Source organism: Anastrepha obliqua, chromosome 4 (genome assembly GCF_027943255.1).
Source record: "Anastrepha obliqua isolate idAnaObli1 chromosome 4, idAnaObli1_1.0, whole genome shotgun sequence".
Lineage (NCBI taxonomy): Eukaryota > Metazoa > Arthropoda > Insecta > Diptera > Tephritidae > Anastrepha > Anastrepha obliqua.
This window is the reverse complement of record NC_072895.1, coordinates 34,769,082-34,788,722: the sequence shown is the minus strand read 5'-3', so window position 1 is coordinate 34,788,722 and position 19,641 is coordinate 34,769,082. Positions and strand designations below refer to the sequence as shown.

The 19,641-nt window shown below is 37.7% G+C and overlaps 2 protein-coding genes across 2 annotated transcripts in view; one reads left to right on the top strand and one right to left on the bottom strand.

The window, feature by feature from the left end:
• Positions 1-2,032: 2,032 nt before the first annotated feature.
• On the bottom strand, positions 2,033-10,318 carry LOC129246459 (nucleoprotein TPR). The gene is made up of 6 exons (XM_054885308.1): positions 10,026-10,318; positions 3,416-9,782; positions 3,059-3,351; positions 2,865-3,001; positions 2,660-2,798; positions 2,033-2,586 (listed from the first exon to the last, which is right to left on the bottom strand). Exons 1-6 carry the CDS (start codon positions 10,174-10,176, stop codon positions 2,432-2,434), a joined length of 7,242 nt encoding a protein of 2,413 aa, XP_054741283.1. The 5' UTR covers positions 10,177-10,318; the 3' UTR covers positions 2,033-2,431.
• Positions 10,319-14,068: 3,750 nt separating this feature from the next.
• Positions 14,069-19,641, top strand: part of LOC129246171 (putative transcription factor SOX-15) — a 79,145-nt gene continuing 73,572 nt past the window's right edge. The window contains exon 1 of the mRNA XM_054884750.1: positions 14,069-14,156. The gene's annotated coding sequence lies outside the window, so the exon portion shown is untranslated. The remainder of the gene's footprint in view (positions 14,157-19,641) is intronic.

Below are 19,641 nucleotides of genomic sequence, written 5' to 3'. Positions count from 1 at the left end.
CGCGCATCTCCACCGATGATGCAAAATTTAATATAATTACTATGAATGCCATTTTTGTTCTTAATACAACTTTCACTTGCAGATTTTTTGTTACGAAAAATTAATTTTTGATATAATTTTTTTTTTAAGTACCACAAGATGATGCTACAAGGTATGTTAATTATATTTGATTTTTTCAAATATTGTTATAGAAAAAGTGACTGTATGTAATTCCTTTTATAGGTTAATCAAAGTATTATAAAATTTGCAGAACAAAAATTTCGAATCATAAACTTTCTTTGCAACTCACACCGTTTTTACATTTATTTTTTACACGAGGTGTATTTTCTCTACTTTCTATCTTCGTAATCATAACTTTTTTCTATTTTCGTATTAAGAGGTTCCCTGTCCACATACAAAGCATTTTGAGAATGATCCAAGTCCACTTTTTTTTCTTCTGATACGCTAAATAAACTCCATTTATGTCATAATATATAATTTTCATTAATTATTTTATTTTGGTTATTGTATAGAGAAATGAGCCAAATTTGACTCGTGAACTTATTTCAAAACGCTCTCGTCGTGAGCCACATATGGGTCATTGGACAGGGAACGTTTTAAAGACAGTTTCTTTTAAATTTTGGAGGACTCAAATTGACTTTAGAACTATGCTCTAATGAATTTCTTCCTTACAATTTTTTGTAGAAATCGAATTTGCTAGGGGCAATGTCGAAAAAAATTGCTCCATGTAAATTGTCCCGCTCTAATGTATAGATATGGGCTGGATCGAGCTGCAATCAAACCGATACTTTGCACGATTTTTTAAACTGTCATGTTCTATGTGAACTTCTAGCAACTTTAGCAAAAATATAGCGTTCTAACTGTTAAAAATTCGACCAATAAGTTTTTTTTTTTAACAATTACTACATATATTTATATTATTTATTATAGAAATCTCCATTATTTTTATTTGCCTACACACTTTCACTTATCTATAGGCCTCTTCTTTTCACCAAGCTTTAGCAAGTGGCGAGTAAATAAAGCAACTGGTATAAAGATATCTTGGCACCGCTGGAATAGAGCTGCCTAAAATTACATTTGTGTGTGAAACAGTACATTTGTAATGTAAAAAACGTTATGACCATATTTCTGTTTTTGCGAAAAAAATTGCTTCCGTATCCTTTTACGACTTGCTTAGGTTTAAATGTTTACTTTTACTCCAGAAGATCATAAACACTCAGGAACCCAGATACCTCAAAGATCGACTTACGTTTTCAAAGTCCTGCCGTTCGTTAAAGTTAGTCCCGATGAAATACAGTTGTTTGGTGACTGAACGTCTCTGCCCGTCTTTGGAATACCTTACCTTACAAAATTAAACGTATAAAAGAAAGAGCGTGTTTCAAAAATAAATTGCTTCGCTACCTTGCCGAAATTGCTGAATGTACTCATCAATGTACTTAATTTTACTGTTAACCCTTTTATGTAAACTATTCTTAAGGTCAATCATTGTAAAAATAACCTATGGTTGTATGTTTGGCTTTATTATTAATAAATAAAAATAGTGAGTTATACTAGTTTAATGAGGTATAAGCATGCCGAGCAGAGAAGTGGCGAATAGAAGAGGTCTTATGCCAAAAGTGCGGAACATCAAAGAGTATCAGTTTAGCATTTGAAACAGGGCTACAAACGTTTATAGGTGGTGCAATACTATCGCTTGCGAAAAAGCCCTATATCTGTGCCTGTGGGGTACGGTACACAAGACAGGGCTAGCTTACTGGGGCGGCATCCATTGGTCGGGAAAAACCCGAGTCATTCCAGTAACGTAGAACCGGCTGCCATGGGAATGGAATTGTGCCCGTCAATTAAGGTAGCCTAAGTCAAATAACGACGAACGCGAGAAAATCAAGTTTTTGTAAATATCAACATTTTTTTTACCAATACAAATTTTACAAAGGTAAAATATTGGAGACATACTGTGGCAATGCGAATTCTCATTTATAAAATTATTTCATTAATGTGCCTTTGATGTTCTCTAATTAGATTTGTTGCTTTCTAAAATCGATAAATGCATTCCAAAGTGCATTTGACGACTGCTAAAGCAGATTTGACTATTCTAAAAAACCTTCATGAAACTTTCTAAAATCAAATTGATTTTTTCCATAGTATCGTTGGAGGAGGTTTTAACAGCAATTCATTTCCAAGTTCCCATATTTGCACTCTCTAAATTAGCATATACTTTATTAATAAATTTCGTTTCGAAGCAATTAAATGTGGCTAGTAACGAAATTGGCAAATTAAAGTGGAATATGCAACATTTATTTAAGATTAAAATATTGTTGCAGTTTTCGAAAGTAAATCCGATCTTGTGTTTGCATAAATATAATATAATGAGGGATATTAAGTGTATGAATTTTGTTTGTATTTTATAAATATTACTTGCAAAAGCTAATATTTATGAATAACGCATATTTCCGTAATTTCCACCGGTCGGACGTCGCATACGCCGTGCGCGTTGAGAACGCTGGTTGGGGAAACCGCGCATTGGACTACCGGGCGGTTCTTGTCCGCGATGGTTTGGAGACATATTGCGTGAGTGTCCAGCACTATCTGCAAATAAAAACGTAATAAAAGTTAGATCCTGTGCATCACACGACGCGGTATTTTCACATTTTATTTATACCTTGCCAAATTATAGGGGTTGGTCTACCTCCACGTTGAAAACCGCGAGAAGGTCGCCGTACACCACCCGAACCCTTGATAGCCTTAGACCGAGTTGTTATCGATGGGGAAGTGGAGGCTTCGGCTTCGCGTCCCTCTTCCTTTAAATTTTTAAGAGTACGTCTGCTGTTATATTAACTCTTTTTTTTTAATTTTAAGGTACTCACTTCTATTTCCTCCACGGCTTGCTTTTCGCCTTCCGACGATACTCCATCTGCACCTTCATTGTCCTCAGATGTTGCTTCGACCTGGTTTTGCTGGATATCCTGCATTTCAGATTGCGTAGCACCGCTGCTGTGATGACCTAATAAAAAAGTATATTTAATTTTATATTGTTTGAACAGTTTGAAGGCATACTCACTTTCGCTATCTGCATTTTCAAGCACTTCTACTGCAGCAGCTTCCTCTATGAACTCTTCTTCCACGTTTTCCATATCCTCTTCTGCGGCCAGCGCAGCATCGCTTGGTGCACCGCTTTTTGAAGCTTCAGGGGCGTTTTCGTCATTGCGTTCACCCACTAGTTCATCGCTCTCTGCTACGTTCTCATCGGCCGCCTCATTGGTAGCCAATTTGCTCTCGTGTTGTTCGGAATGTGCTCCAGCCTCACTGGCACCAAATTTGGAACCTTGTGGAGAACTGACTAGTTCAGCACCACTAATTGAAAAAATTTTGAATTTAATTCGTGTGAATATTTAAATTTTTATTTTCAAAGTCCTACCTGTCAGATGGACGACTTCCGTTTGGATCTTGCTCCCCACTTTCACTGACATTTCCGCCTAATCCTTGTTGTGGCGCAGTTGCTGTAGATTTCTGTGGACGAGCCTGTTTTCGTTGTGGGGCCGTCGGTTGTGTGGCATTGGGATTGGATTCATAACTACCGCTACTGATAGTTTGGCTTTGTTGATGACTATCCATCTCGTGACTATGTGCCATGGCGGATGCTGCAGCTTGGCTTGTACTAGCTCCGGTATTGTAATGTATGTCTGACTGATTGTCGGTACCCGACGTACACTGAGCTTGGTTTTCAATGCCCTCATCGACATCAACTTCATTGTTATCGACTTCGGCATCCACACGTATGTTACTTTCGTTAATTTCTGGTATCTCGTTCTCGTCCATGTCTTGATCTTGTTCATAGGAATCTTCGTAGCCTTCATGTTCAGCGTCGCCATCCGTTGGCCCGTCATCAGCCTCGATCATGCCGTCGTCTTCTTCCTCGGAGTCTACGACGACAATATCATCTTCTTGATCACGTTGAGATGAAGTGGGTACTTGATATTCAACGTCGATGCCAGACTCGGTTACTCCCAAGATAGCTGGCTCAGATCCACGCAAGCGTTTCGGATGTTTAGTTGATTTGTCGGCATTACCATCCTCAACATTCGTAGATGAGTCTCCTTCTAGTTCACGAGGCCTTTTATGGCCACCCGATGTACCGGCCTGTGAGGTGGTAACACTGCTGCTAGAAGGTGTATGACGACTGTGGCTACTGACAGCGATGTGTGTGCTAGAACTGGTAGTGCCTGAAGTACTAGGTTGCTGGTTTCCCGGATCTTGTTGAAGCTGCAAATTCGGAGAAGGGACATTTTGTGAAGACCCCTCAACTCGTGGTGAAACTAAAGCCACCACCTGTTGTTGCCCACCACCAACAAGCAATTGTGATTCATTTTGTTGAGGCTGTTGGACGCTCTCGGCCTCTTGGGAACTTTCAGCTGCAGATGTAGAGCCCATCGGTGGAATGGCAGCAACGGCTACCGAAGCCGAGCTACTAGTGGAGGGCATGTAATCTGTGTGGGAAGAAGTTGGTGACGATGACATTGACTCAATCGAACTGCTGCCAGTTGTGTGCACCTGTTGCTGTGGCGGAACTAAAGCTGTATTGCTACAGCCGGTTGAAGCGGTTGTTGTGCTCGACGATGAGGTTGACGTGGAAGTCGACGAACCACCGGCTGCAGGTTGTTGGCTTGTAGGAAGGATAGCAGCGGTGCGACTATTCTGCACCGAAATTGGTCGAATACTAGCCAAAGGAGTTTCACTACCGCGCCATGGTGTTACTGTAGCCGATTGTTGCACGGTGGTTGAGCCTGACATTGGTTTCACATTCGCTGTCCGAGGGGACGACTCCGAAATACAGCCCTTATCTGTAATTGCAACTGAACTGGTAGACGGCTTAGCGGATTGCTGTAAACCGAGCTGCCGATTTAGCTGATTAATGCGCATTAGCAGCGATTCGTTTTCTCTGGTAAGCCGAGCAATTGCCTCTTTGTTCTGATTATTTTGTTCGAGTAATTCCTTTTCGAGCCGTGCTAGAGTTTCCTCGTATTGGGTTTTAATGTTATTGATGGTCGAATCTGCGTTCTCTGATGTTTGTAGAACATTTTGTAGCTTGCTCTTAGTTGTATTCAATTCTTGACTAATAACATTTTTAGATTCCGTTAAACTGACAATGCGTGCTTTGGCCTCACGCAATAGAGTTTTGGTGCGATCATCAATTTCTACAGCAGTCTTCAAGTCATCATAATCTTTACGCAGTTTTTCACTTTCTTCTTGCATTGTGCGTATGACGCCATTAAGATTTTCAATGGTATTGCGATGCTGTTCTAATTCATTTGTAACAGCCGTTGCGGTTGCTGCGGTACTAGCGGCCCCCTCCGCGCCACTGTTGCTGCCAATATCCATGTTATCTTGCGCCGGTGTCGCACCATCTTGTGAAGCGGCTGCTGTTTTATTTGACAGCTCCAAATAAGAATCCTTATAACGCTTCGCAATTTTACGAATCTGGAATTCTTTATTCTTAGAGTCTTGCAATTGAGCTTCTTTAGCCTCCATTTCGTCGACAAGTTTTTGCAACGCCTCTTCCTTTTGCAGCAACTTATTTCGCAGTTCCATAATCTCCTGCAACATACGCATATTGTTTTGACGAACTCCAGAATATTCGTCGCTGAGCTTTTTCTTCTCTTCACTTAGTGTCTGGATCTGCTTTTCAAGTGATGCTATCTCAGTCTCTCGTTGAAGCTTTTCAGCCTTAATGCTATTTAGTTCATCAGTGGTCTGCTTCAATAAGTCCTTTTCATGAGTCAGCATCTTGGCAAGATTTTCACGCTCGGTTTGCAATCGTTTGAACTCCTCAGGATTCTTATTGCTCTTCTCAACCAGTACGTTGGCACGTTGACGCCATTTAATTGCTTCTGTGCGTAGAGACGTGTTTTCTGATGTAAGCTCTTCAATTTTCGTAGAAAGCTCGCGATTTTGATTTTGCAATGGCAATAAATCATTTTCAATAGCGGTAATATGTTCGTTGAGCTCTTTCACACGTGAAACCAGCGAGTTGCGTTCTTCACGTAAAATTCTGTTGCTGTCGGTAATTGCATTTAGGTTTTCTATTTTGCGTAGAATTTCCTCATGTTTTGTGGTTGAAACTACTAAAGTCTCGGACTTGGCGCGCTCTTGAGTAAGGCTTCCCTTTAATTCATCCAGCTTTTTCTGTAAAATCATATTCTCAGATTGTAAGCGTGCATTCTCCGCTTTTAGTATGTCTAGCTTCGCGTCGATGAGGTCCTTTTCTTTGCGCAAATACTTAATTATTTGCAATAATTGGTCATTGTTCTTGGGATCTTCCTCTAAACGCGAACGATTCAATTCCCCACCAGAAGTATCCATAGCAGACTCATTTAAAGAATTTGAAGAGACGGCTGCTGGTTGAGATTGAGTAAGTATGCTTAGCCGCATTGTCAGTGCTTCGATTTGGTCGTGCAAACTTGAATTGAGACCATTAAGATCAACTATACGCTTTTCCATTTCGTCCTTCTCATTTTGGAGTAAGCGCAGCGCTTCGTCATGCGAGCCCTTAAGCTCTTCGTACAGATTCCTGGCGGAATCTCGTTCATTAATTAGGCCATTTATTTGATCTTGTACTTTTGTCATCTCTTCTTTCACTTTTGTGAGTTCTTGTATATCAGCTGAATGTAAAACCATTTCATTGGCATATTTTCCCTGCACTACATTTAACGATTCCGACAGTGAAGTGTTCTCCGTGCGCAGGGTGCGGAGGTTACGATTACATTCACTTAATTTCTGCAAAACATCTTTTAGCTCGTCTTTGGATTTTTTCAGTTGTTCGGATTGATTTGAATTTGGTACTTCAGTGACGCTGGCTAGCTGTACTTCTGCTTCAAGTTCACTTATTCTTGATTTTAGGTTCAACTCAACCAATTTTAGTTCTTTAATTTGAGACTCAGCTTTTGCGGTGTATGCGGTGTGAACTTCATGGAGATTTTTAATTTCTGCTTCCGCACTCTGTGACATCTTAAAGTATTGATCGGCATGTTCTCGCGCCTTTGCTAATTCAGCTGACAAAGAATTTATTTCAATTTTCGCTTCTTCAAGTTTTATCTCGAATTCACGTGCTTTCTTGTTCGCCAAAGCTATTGGATTATCATTTTTGGAGGGAGTTAAGCTCTCCTGTAATTTCTTGCTGAGCTCATCGATTTGATTGGTCTTGGTAGTGAGCTCTTCACGTACTGTCTGTAATTCATTACGCAGCTTTTCAGACTGCGCTCTTTCATCCTCCATACATTTCTTTGCAGATTCGGCTTGCCGCTTTAAATCGCTTGTTGTTTCGCGGAACCGATCTTCTTCCTCCTGGAAACGGCGGCGTTGAGCGGACAATTCACGTACAGTTTCGTCTAACCGCTGCTCCAATCTTGCTCGTCCTTCCATTTCAGAACGTTCCAAATTCGATTTGATCAATTCCAAATTATTCAAAAGTAAATTTTGATTTTGCTGTTCGCGATGATATCCTTCCTTTTCTGCTTGTAGACGATTTACGGTATCCTTTAAAATACGATTTTCACTACGCAAGTGCGATGCTTCGCTCTGGGCAGCCGAATGGCCATGCTGCGCTTTCAAAATTTCATCTTTTAGGAAATGCACTGTCTGTTCGTGCTTTATAATCGTATTTTCATAATTTTTGCTACGATCTTCGAGTGCTGTTATCTGTTGCTTATAGGTTGAAATATTCTTTTGCTGTAATTTGATTTGTTCTTTGCTGTACTCAAGTGAAGACATTAGTTTGCAGTTCGTCGAAGTCAACTCTCTCACCTCTGTGCGCATAGAATCGAATTGCTCATTCATAATACGTTCATTATTCTTTTTCTCTTGTGTGTAATATTCGTACTGTTCCTTTAATGTTTTATATTGGTCTTTAACTTCCTGCAATTGCTGTTCCAACTCTCGAATACGACGCTCTCCGTTTCCGTCATTAGATTTTCTGCTCTTACTTTGATTTGATATGTTAGTGGTGTTTTTATTTTCAGTATCGTCAATTTCTCTCATTTCAGCGTCTTCAATATCACTCAGTTCTGCATTGGCTCCAGACTTTTGTATATTTCTCTGGAGTTCGAAATACATTTTCTTGTAACGTTCACACTTCGATACCAACGTGGCTACGGTGTTATTTTGTTGATTTAACGTCTCTTGCATCGACTGGAATTTCTTGGCGTAGTTTTCGATTTTTTCTTGGTAAGCCGCGGCCTCCATTTGCTGTTTCAATGTTTCAGCATCTTCTAGCTTAGTACTAAGATCTCGCACAAGAAGTAGAAGTTTTTGATTGTTCTCCTGTAACTCCACAATATTGGTAAATGTTACTAATTTCTTTGATATGACGTCGTCTGTGGTGGAGAGGTTTCCGCTCTGAACGGCAGAACTCTCCGAAATGAGTCCGATTCGCAATTGTTCGACCTCTTTTAGCAGGTAGCACACTTGACGACTGAGGTCGTTCTGAGAGTTCTTTAATTTTTTATTTTCTCTTTCTAGGTGATTTATTTTGGAATGTGCATTGCCCATTAAGTCTTCCATATCAGCCTTCTTACTTAGCAATTCATCACGCTGATGGGCCAATATGTTATTTGTTTCGATCAACTTTTCATACTCCAGCTCTTGCTTTTTAATTACCGGCGCATTTTCGGTCAGTTCCTGCAATATAGTTTTTAATTGAAGGTTTAGACGCGCATTTTCGCGTTTTTGAAGGTCCAGTTCTTCGGAACTCTTCACATATAAGGAGTATAGCTCAGTTAGCGACATATCAGTCCGGATGAGGCGACTCGCGATTGCAGCGGATGGAGCTATTTTCGAAATAGCACTCTCCATGGTTTCGTTTTGCACCTCTTTCAGCAAATCGTTTGCATGCTGAAGTTCGGATTTTTGTGACTCTACTACTTTGTCGCGTTCTTCGAGTTCTTGCTCATGTTGCAGCACAGTAGCTTTGAACTTGGTTTCGAGTTCTCCATACTGATCACTGGCTTCGGCCAACATTCGCTTAAGATCAGATATGGCAGTACTTAATTCATTTCGCTCCACATCCGTGTCCTCACAATTACTTTTGTATAGTTCAGCCAATTTAGACTTAGCTTCCAGTTCTTTCTTGTAAAAGTCCATCATCTTGTTTGCTTCTTCATTTTGGTTCAATAGTTTAGTTGATAGGTCTTGGACATTTTGTGAAAGTCTTTCAATTGTCTCTTTATATTGTGTACATTGAGATTGAGCAATTTTTAGTTCCTCCGTTTTTTCAGCAAGTCGGGCCTCCAGATGCATGCCCTGCATTGTATTGTCACGTCGTATGCTCTGAAGCTCCGCTATATTCCGATTTAAGTCATCAGTAAGTGTGCGTATCTGATTATGAAGCATTGTACGTTCCTGTTCCATGCGGCGTTCTTTAAAATCAAGCGCAACCTTCTGACTTTCTATTTCATCTACTTTAGCTATAGCTTCGCATTTTGCTGTGATAGCATTTTTCAGTTGCTGTTGATAAGAGTGAATTTCTTCTTGCAATCTATCCAACTCACTTTTCTGGCGTTCTATTAATTTCAAAAAGGAGTCTCTTTCTTCAGCCACAGCATTTCGTTCAGTTCTAAGCGCAAGCATCTCCACTTCATGATTCTTGCTTTGCTCAAGTAATTGTACACGCTCGCTCGAAACACTGTCCAGTTGCGCACGTAATTCTGCAACATTTTTATTCTGGCTCTCTAATTTAAGTTCGTAATCCTGAATTAATGCTTGTAGTTCCTCCGATTTTTGCTCATAATCATCTAATAGAAAATGAATAAAGGAACATTAAAAAAAATTTACGACGTGGTGTTGTGTGTAAGCATTTCGCATTCACATACATACACATGTGTATATGCAAATGCAGGGAATATTTTGCCGTTCGCGAAAAATGCAAGAGACGCCATTTTTTTGAGGTTAGATTTTTGTTTGACTAAAATAAAAGTCTATACATATTTAACTACTAAAACTAAAAACTACGATTGCGTTAAATTGTATATACTCACTCAGGCGATTAGCAGCAGCCTTATTTTTGCAGTACTCATCGAAAAATCCATCTATCCAAGTTTTCAATTTCTCCTGCACCCCAGGCGGCGTCTGCTCTAGCTCATCACTAGACAAGATGTTTGAAATTAATTGCGGACCTGAGAGATCCATTCTGTCGCACGTTTATTTTCACAAGACACCACTTCAAATAAATTTATTTAAGTCTATCGAGTCTAAAATGTTTACAAAGAAAAACTTCACTACTTTACTAAACTTAATCGCGTACACAGCGGCAAAACATGGGTTCAAGTACGCAATATAAGAACAAAATTACTATTCACAATGAGCCCACGAAGCTGCCAGATTCCAAGGAGCCATGATTATTTAGTGTTGTAAAGAGAGAATGCTGTACAACACGTTTATACGGCGCAAATTTTATCGCAGCCGCAGCACGTAGTACATCATGTTTATTTAAAAGTTGATACATAGAGCAATGTAGGGTTTTTCTATCATTAACCCAAAGGCAACCACTGCCGAATCAGTTCTACCAGATTTTCGGAGATACATTTGAAATATAAATATAAGCAGTCAAATTCGTCATCAATAAATGTTTTATAAAGTAATACGAGTATATTTTAAGATGTATCAAAAAGTTTAAAAGATTGCGTAAAAATTCAGATATTTCTCAATAAAAAGCATTAGTATACCTTAGAAATAAATTAACAATATGTGTTATTGCAAATTTTTGAACTCAAAGATATTATTTTGCTTTTTTTCTATTGTATTATTTGTAATGTTGTCATAAAATTCTAATCTGGCATAACAACCCCCTAAAGCAAAAGACCAAGCAGTCACATCATTACACACTTGACTGAGTGTCAAATTCGCACCTATGGTGCCTGTCAAAAAAATAGAAAGAAGAAGAGTATTTTTACTTGGGTTTTTGTACAATGGGTACGGTTTTAGTCTGACCGGTTGCCAAAGTGAAAGAATACAGCATTGTGTAGATTGAAGCGAAAATAGGAGAGAAAGTTTGCTGTACACGAGTTTTACATACATGGGAAATAACGAGTTATTTCAGAATTATCTCAGGAATTAAGGGCAACTAATGCGGACTTACAATTAGACTTAATTTTCGTAATTTAAGCGGATTAGACGAATTTTCGATGGCAACATTGCCGAAACATGACGGTTTATATCTATTGTGAATGAAAAATAATGAAATTTTTAGGCGAAGAACAAGAAAGGCTGGATGCAATGCTAGTTTTCACTAACACCTTCGAAATTACATGAATTTGTTTTGATATTTCGGTGCATTTTGACGACTTTTTTCAAATTTTATTTAAATAATTAATTATGTCTTAGTATCAGGGCAGCTAATACCGGTACCTTTTACTGATAAAACTATTCAATAAGCAAATCAGCTGTTCACTAATACGCCTAACAACCGTCTGTAACTATAATTTTAATCAGAATTAACTGCGCCGCTAATCCCGATTAACGCCGTCGGCTGTCTAAGCTTTGAGCAAACTGCGAAATTGGAACAACAATGCAAAGTTATAATATGTTCACATATAAATAGATGATCTACTTTATCGCGCTTTACTCAAAAACCCAAATAAAAGCGTGATTTCCTGTACAAAATTTCTCTCCCAAAATCTGAGATTATAAAATAATTCTAGATACTAACGATACTTATTGACATACAACCCTGTGTTTTCTGTGTTATCGATAATTATTGTTACGAATGTAAGGAGAAACATCAAAATAAAAACTAAATGAAATGGATGCCGGCAAAGGAAACAGGTCTGTAAATGTAATATAGAATTTTCTATGCGTATTACTGCCATAATTTTTTGCAACCTCAGTAAACGTCGTTTACTGATTTCCTCCAACTGTTTATTATTAGCAGTGAATTACGCAATTAAATTAGCTATTCCTTCTCCTTGTATTTTCTTCATATCATTAATAATAATTAAAGAAACCAAAAACACCGAAGTATCCCAGCAAAATAATTGATAATTGAAGAAAAACCTCTCAAAGCAGTATTGACAGCTTATTGTAGATTTTGCAGGTAATTTGCCATATGTGAACGGGTAGATTAATTTGGTGGATTTATAGGTGACTAATACTTATGTGAACGTATTATTAATTTAGATTAAAAAAAAAGATTTCAATCCGTCAAAATCTGCAATAATATTTATTGTGAACTTAATTTTGATTATGAAAACGTGCCCTAATAATTTACTTTGATAAAAGCATTTTAGCAATCGTCGAACTTATAAATTATTGTTTTGCTCTTGACGCGAAATATGCTTCATATGAATGACATATGACAGTTTTTGCTTTAAATGCTTTTAGCCTTAGGTAGTACTCGATCCACTTCTGCAACAATTCCACATTCGTTGAAAAATCAAAGGCACTGCTTTACTTTTATTGCCATTGGCACAATTCAACACAATGAATCTAACGTTTCCACGGCAGTCGGTTCTACGTTACCGAAACGACCCGGATTTATATCCGGCCAAGGACTGTCACTCCAGCAGCATTCCCCGTATGTAAATATGGGGAAGTTTTATGCTGCTACAACAACAACAACAACAATGAATCTAATTTTAATAACTTTTTACAGCAAAAAGCCTAGAAACCAATTGAATTAAACAAAAAACGAAAACAAAATTCTGAATTTAGGTATTCATTCAAAATAGCTATTTTTGATTAGCAGAAAACCAGCTGATTTGTATCCGTTGCATAAACAAAATATACCAGATAATGTAAGCAGTCCTTGTGTTTGTAATCGATTTTAGAGAATAAGTACATACACATCAAGGTGAATTTAATAAGGTGACAGCATTCATCCAGCTGAATTTTTCGCCGTAGGTATGGCTTACGTCAAAATGATATGCTTTGTTTGTATGTATTGGTATGTTTACATTCGTATGTTTACATTTGCTTGCTGATTTTGACATGATGCTTGCACCAAACGCAACAACAAATACATGTAGGGTTTTACTTATATGTGTTTGCTGTCACCTGTAATAAATTCGCCTTGATACACATGATTCAATTATTAAAGGTTTGCTCACTAGTGACATTCGATTTTTGACACTCCCTTACAAAAGGTTGTATTTAAGAAGGTGAATAAAATGGAACAAATTAATCCCTCTTGATAAAAATGGTAACATAAAAGTATTTTCTTACTTAAATGGAAACAAACTGCGAACGATTTAAAAAATTAGTTTTAAATAATATTTGAATGTAAATAATGGTACAAATAGAAGTTATTTGCGGAAATTGCCAAGTCTAATATTAAAACAAAAAATTATTTCACTTAACTCAAGATTTTTATTTTGTGAATTAATTATTAAATTTAAAACCGATCGCGAAGTTGCGAAGCTTCGCCAATATGAAACTATTTTGTTAAAAATAAATAAATAATTGCCACGTACAATTCTGTTAGTTGTTTGGCCGAGGTCCTCCTCCTATTTGTAGCGCGTGTCTTGATATTGTTCCATAAATGGAAGGACCTGCAGTTTTAAGCCGATTCTGGCAGATGGTTTTTTATGAGGAGCTTTTTCATGCTGGTACTTGGCCAAGCCTCCTCTGGACACTTCATCCATCCATGGTAAGGTGGACTCATTGGGAACAAGTTCCGTCAATCCCAACTTTTTTATAATGAGGTATGCAATGTTATCGGTCGCGTCGGGACTATTCAATTATTCTCCCTGTCGTAACTCTTGGGGAAATGCTAGCTCTTTGCAAAACATAAATTACTTCTAAGTCAACGCATCACAAGAAATAAAGCTTTGTAAATTCTCCACTCATCGATTACGTCAAATACTTTATCATGTCCTGACTTAAGGGGTATGTATTCCATGTCATACTACCATAGTCCTGAACATACCAATGAATACTCTCGAGCGAGTTGTTTTTTACTTTTCCTTCGCTTTTACTAAAAATTTCTAGAGCTAGCAACCCAGTGTCTTGCTAAGGGAGCCGATTTGTCAAGAGAGAAAGAGAAAGCTGCTTACTGAGCAAACCTTTTATCATTGAATCATGGTACATACATGTCGTCATTTTCGTGGGGTTTCTCTTTTAAGTGAACTTCTTTGTTTAAATTTTTGGTGTTGATATGTTTGCTATTTAGAAGCGTGAGTGTACACAAAGTGAAGTAAAATTTAGCACAAATATCAATCCAAAACATTTTATATTAAGTTTAAAACTATTTTTCATAAAAAATGTTTATGTTTATTCATACGTTGAGCCAAGGCGAATCTGTTAAAAGTGGTGTTGGTAAATCAGCTGATTTGTTTTTTTTCTTTCGCTGTGCCCATGTAGCTGTCAGCACAGAATAAAACAAGGCGAATTAATTTTTTGCTTTCTAAATACGTTGCCAATACCTTGCCATGACAATCAAACGTACAAAACATCGTTGTTGGTCTAGTGCCACCACCTTCAATAAATGCGTCTTGCGTTGAGCAATAACTGCTGTTTTTTTTTTTTTTTCAAATTTGCTTCATCGTATAATTCGTAGCTCGTGACTACAACAAACTCATGGGGTCAGAGAAGTGACGTCACATCCGAAAATATCTTTTATATTCTTTCCCTTTGACGTGATCTTGAGTCGTTGGTTTATGGTTGAAAGAGATAGGGCTATGATAAATTTCGCGAATGAAAAAAAAAACTAGCGAACGAACAGCTGATTGCTGTACCGAAGTTCGTACAATAGATTTTTGCTTTTTTTGTGTTCTGTTGTAGGTTGAGCAGAAATTTTAAAAATACTCAATTAAATGTTTGAAATGTAAGATTTTCAATATAAAATAATAATAATTCTGTAATTCAATGTTTTGTAATTAGTTCAAATAATGTAAAACCTCTTCCGGTTTAAAGTTAAGTGAACATTTGCACATTCAATACAATTTAAGGGGACAGATACCTGTAAACGGCCACATTTCCCTGATTTTCATTGAAATTATATAAAATGAAGAAGTCAATATATTTTTTTCAAAATTCGCATACAGTTTATTTATACATTACTAGTGGATCTCTATAATATGAAAAAAGAACGAATAAAATTGGCCTCGTATCGGCCCAAAAAAATGCGTACAAACGAACATCATTTCATTTTTATATATATAGATAATAATATAAATTTTATTAATTTTGTATTTTAATCATTTAAAATGGCGGATGTACACTCAATTCTTCCAGGAAGGTCCTCAATCGGCGGGCATTGTAGCATCGGCGTCAGTGACCTGAATACAAAAAAAGAAAATTTTTTTTGTTTATTAATGTCATAATTTCTATATGAATTAACAATAAATGGAAAAAACAAATTCGCGGAATAAATTGCTTAAAGAAAAAGACGAATTTTGGGGCAAATTTTCCTACTATTTTTGTGAATTTTCCTAAAATTTTCGAAAACTTGAAACACATAGAAAGTAATAACTATCATAAAAAAAGATGTGTGCAAAATTTCAGGGAGATCGGCCAACAACTTTTCGAGTTATCTTGTACGCCAATTCGAAAAATAAAGTTTTGAGTAAAACGTCTCTAAAGTTTGAATACAACGCAAAGAATAGAGTCGTCATGGTTGACGAGCTATAATATAAGAAATCCTTAAATATACGTTCTAAAAATTTGTTGACATATTCTTAAAGGATTATATTAACATTTTATGAAAACAATTTTTTTTTTCGAAATTTTACAGGTATCTGTCCGCTTAACAAATAGTTTAAAATATATGGTTTATAAATCGACTGACTCAATAGGCCTCTTCTATTCGCCACTCCTCCGCTCGCTATCTCTATGCTCGCTTAACTTAACGAAAAATTTGCATGCGAAAGCAACAACAAAGATATCGAGCAAGATTCGCCGCTAGCGAGTATGGATATATGTAGCTCATTACATTGGTATAACTCACTGCCATACAAACAAATGTAACTTAAGGCAGCTACTCCCGCGTTGCCAACATGTGTTCATTTATACCGTTGCTTCATCTACTCCTTTTGGTTACTACTCTTGGCGAAAAGAAGAGGCCTAATAAATAAATCTTGTTAAATATATGTATTTCAGTGTTTTTTATTTCAATTAAAATTAATTATTTCGCTTATACGCTTTTATTGTAGCTGCAATTCATCGAATATATTTTCTTCAGTGATGTTGGGAATATGGAAGTACAGCTTATGACTGATGCATCCTGTCACGTTCTCCAACCGATCGTGCTCCAAGCAGCTCAATTGAGATAACTAGAACAAATTACTCATCTGGAACAAGATAAGAAAAACTTAAGTCGCCGATGCCCAGCTTACGTCGAACTAAAATTTTGATCAAAAGAGGTTGATGAAGCGCAAAATCTCAAGTTAGATTTAAGTTCAATTTAAGAACTCATTCTAATACTTGGCCTTAATGCTTGATATTTTATCCACAACTTTTACAATACTTGGCTCTGCGCTGTGTGATCAAAAAGTACCGAAAATGTTTAATTTAAACGAACTGCGAACGTGGGAACCGATCCATATTTTTTTTCTTATGTTGGTAGGACTGTAAGACAGACACACATCTGCCACTATTTATCGGGTTTGAAGCGTTTGAGAGATGCTGTACGTCTCATACGGCCGGAAATGTGTGCAAATAATTCTTGGATTCTGCATGATGATAACGCACCATCGCACAAGCGTATAAGTCATATAATGGTGAGTACTTAATACTAATCTAGGTCGACCAGGTCCTGGTTCATATCCTCAACAAAGTTATATTTAAATACATTGAGGGGACCAGTGAAAAATACCTTGGATCTGCTTACTAATGTACGTAGCGACTATTTTGAATAAATAAACTCGAATTTATCAGAACAAACCTACTGTCGTTTCTATTTTAGCTCAGTATCGTTCATATGTGACTTCACCTTGTATGTTTTGACAGTTATGCAAATCAAGCAAGCAAAGCATTGGGCCTGCACCTTAAGAAATTATTAAAATATTTCTTGTATCGACTTGTTAAAATACGAGTTGGAATAGGTAATGAGGAGATACCTCCAGCACATGAACGACATTAAATTGTATCAGTTGCTCAGCGGACAGGCTGTTTTCAGGAATACCTGCATCGTTCTAAGGTAGGCAGCCCTTGCTGTCCAAACTACCCGCTTACTGACGAAAACGCAGAGCACGTGATTTTTTTATTACGACCGCTTCAGAGAGGAAAGAGCTGTTCGCGAACAAGCCCCTGGGGCATCAACCATTCCCAGCACCCTTCAATGAGATATGTGCGCAACCAAATGTTCGTAGGTAAGATCATGACGCGACTCCACTATATTGATTGGGAGCGCAAAGCGGTGCAGCAACAGTTAGAGCAGCAGCAGCAGCAGCGAAGGCGAGCAGTTTCCCACGAACCGACGGCAAGCACAGACTTTTGAGTGAAACACTCAATACAACATCGTACAGAGGACAAGATGGTAGAGTGTTAATGTAACCCTACTGCAACTTTGCCGATGTCTCCATTACTTTAGAATCACCTACCTATAAACACAGTGGGAGTAATTTTGACTATCGTCGACGTATAGCCTTCATATGCTTGTAGGAGAGGAACCTGGACGCAGGTACATATTGTGTCTTCGGACATGAGCGCGGATCTACCCAGCGCTCTACCCTTTTGCGGTTCCAGGGCAGAATTAGCGGAGTGGGAGAATCGTTTTAGTATTAGTGGGAGCGTGCTCCACATAACATTTTGACATTTGATTTAAACCTCCTTCAAAAAAGAAATTGTATCTGGTGTTTTTTTAGCTGCATGAGAACAATCGATAATATCAGTTGCTCATTATAAAATATACAATATAAAGGAAAATCCCAATTTATATTGCCAAATAGTCTCAAATTTTAGCACGAGCTTTTTAAATATTGTACATTTTTTAGTAATTAATCGAAGATTTTTTCTCACGGATAAATATTGTTTTTATAAACAATTTAATTCCGAAATTTTGGTTAAAGAATGATTTTTTTTTTGAGAAACCGCCATTTTGCCAAAAAAATTTATTTTGCTTATTACTTCGATTAATTATTGTAGCTCCTTTCCAAATAAATATCAATAAATATAGATCAATAAATTTAAAACTTTTCTCAGAAAAAATTCTGGAAAATTCGCTATTTTTCGGCCTTCTAACTGTATATAACTCATTAATAAAGGAGTAATCAAAGTCTATGCATTGTTTTGCCCGAGCGAGGCCTAGGTTGACTCCAACTCACTGCCGAGTAACGAGATTTCTGAGTTTAGTGAATCATGCTTGCCCTATTTCCATCTTATTTCTATAGTACAAGTGTTGCCTTTTATATTTTGCACTTTTGCAACACTAACTATTAGGCCGGGTCGATTCGTGGAGAGGCAAAAAAATCGCCCATTGCTTTGTGAAAATCATATTCTAGGGATCAAAATAAGAAACTTTGCCGAAGGAACCATACCTCTAAAACGAATTCTGATGTCCCCCAATTTGGGTCGAACTTTTTAGTTTCTTTTCTCATGTAAAGGCCAAAAATGGTGATATTTTGAAATGATTGTATGGGAACCCCCCAGGGGAGTTCCAGGGGGTGTGCCACTGGCATGGGTGGATCGGCCGTCCAAAGTTAGTGGGGGTCGGTCATACATTTGGACTCGATTGGAGCACTCTAAATGGGTGAAAGTGGGATTGTTCGTTCGACCCAAATTGGGGGACATTAGAATTCGTTTTAGAGGTATGGTTCCTTCGGCAAAGTTTCTTATTTTGATCCCTAGAATACGATTTTCACAGAGCAATGAGCGATTTTTAAATCGACTCACCCTACTAACTATGATTAGCTGACGAACTTTATTTGTCTTTTTTTTTTGTCCATGAATCGCCTTTTAGCGTTGGAGCACCAAGCTTGACCACTGTGAAATGCAGGTATAACGAGTTCCAACGTGACCGTCGATTCTCGCAGCATGAGTTTCGTCGAGGCCGTCCAAAAACGGTTGTGGTGGTAGAAAGAATCGACGCTGTGCGTCAATTGATAAAGCAAGATTGTCATATGGACATATAGCGAGATAGAGACATTTTTAGGCATTAGTGGGACCAGCATACATTCAATATTGCATGAACATTTGGTCGTCAGCAAGATTTGTTCTCGTTGACTGCCGCATAATTTGACACTTGCCCAAAAAAGGGCAATTGGTGTAAAAAACGTTGAAGAAATTAAGCTGCCGTGGTTCAAAGCACTTCAAAACAAATGGCCCCTGTTTTTTTTTTTTGGAAGCCTGGTCATGTCGCAACTATACCACTAGAAAAACTTAAAGCAGTCAATTTTGAGTCGTATAGAAGTTTTCGGAGAATTATGAAAAACCAACCGCCGAAGACGAACCGTCCTTTGCCAGGACAATGCAAACTCTCATAAAAGAGGTTTTAAACACTCAACAAATCGACATAATGGGCCATCCGTCTTACAGCCCTGATTTAGCACCTAATGATTTCTTTTTGTTTCCGAACACCAGAAATAAAAAATCGAGATCAAGGGTTTTCAACACCTGAAGAGCTGTTGAAAAGTCTTTAAACGCCCATTTTGGAGGTATCAACTTCTGTGTGGCAAAAGTGCTTTAAAAAGTGCATTGACTTCTAAGGAGAATATTTTGAAA

What these genes read in the sequence shown, in the direction of transcription:
- LOC129246459 (XM_054885308.1), bottom strand. Translation starts at nt 10,176, where the DNA reads ATGGATCTCTCAGGTCCGCAATTAATTTCAAACATCTTGTCTAGTGAT. An exon ending in AAGCCGTGGAGGAAATAGAA is followed by an intron (nt 2,799 to 2,864) that starts GTGAGTACCTTA and finishes AAAAATTTAAAG; the next exon opens with GAAGAGGGACGCGAAGCCGA. An exon ending in AACCCCTATAATTTGGCAAG is followed by an intron (nt 2,587 to 2,659) that starts GTATAAATAAAA and finishes TTTTATTTGCAG; the next exon opens with ATAGTGCTGGACACTCACGC.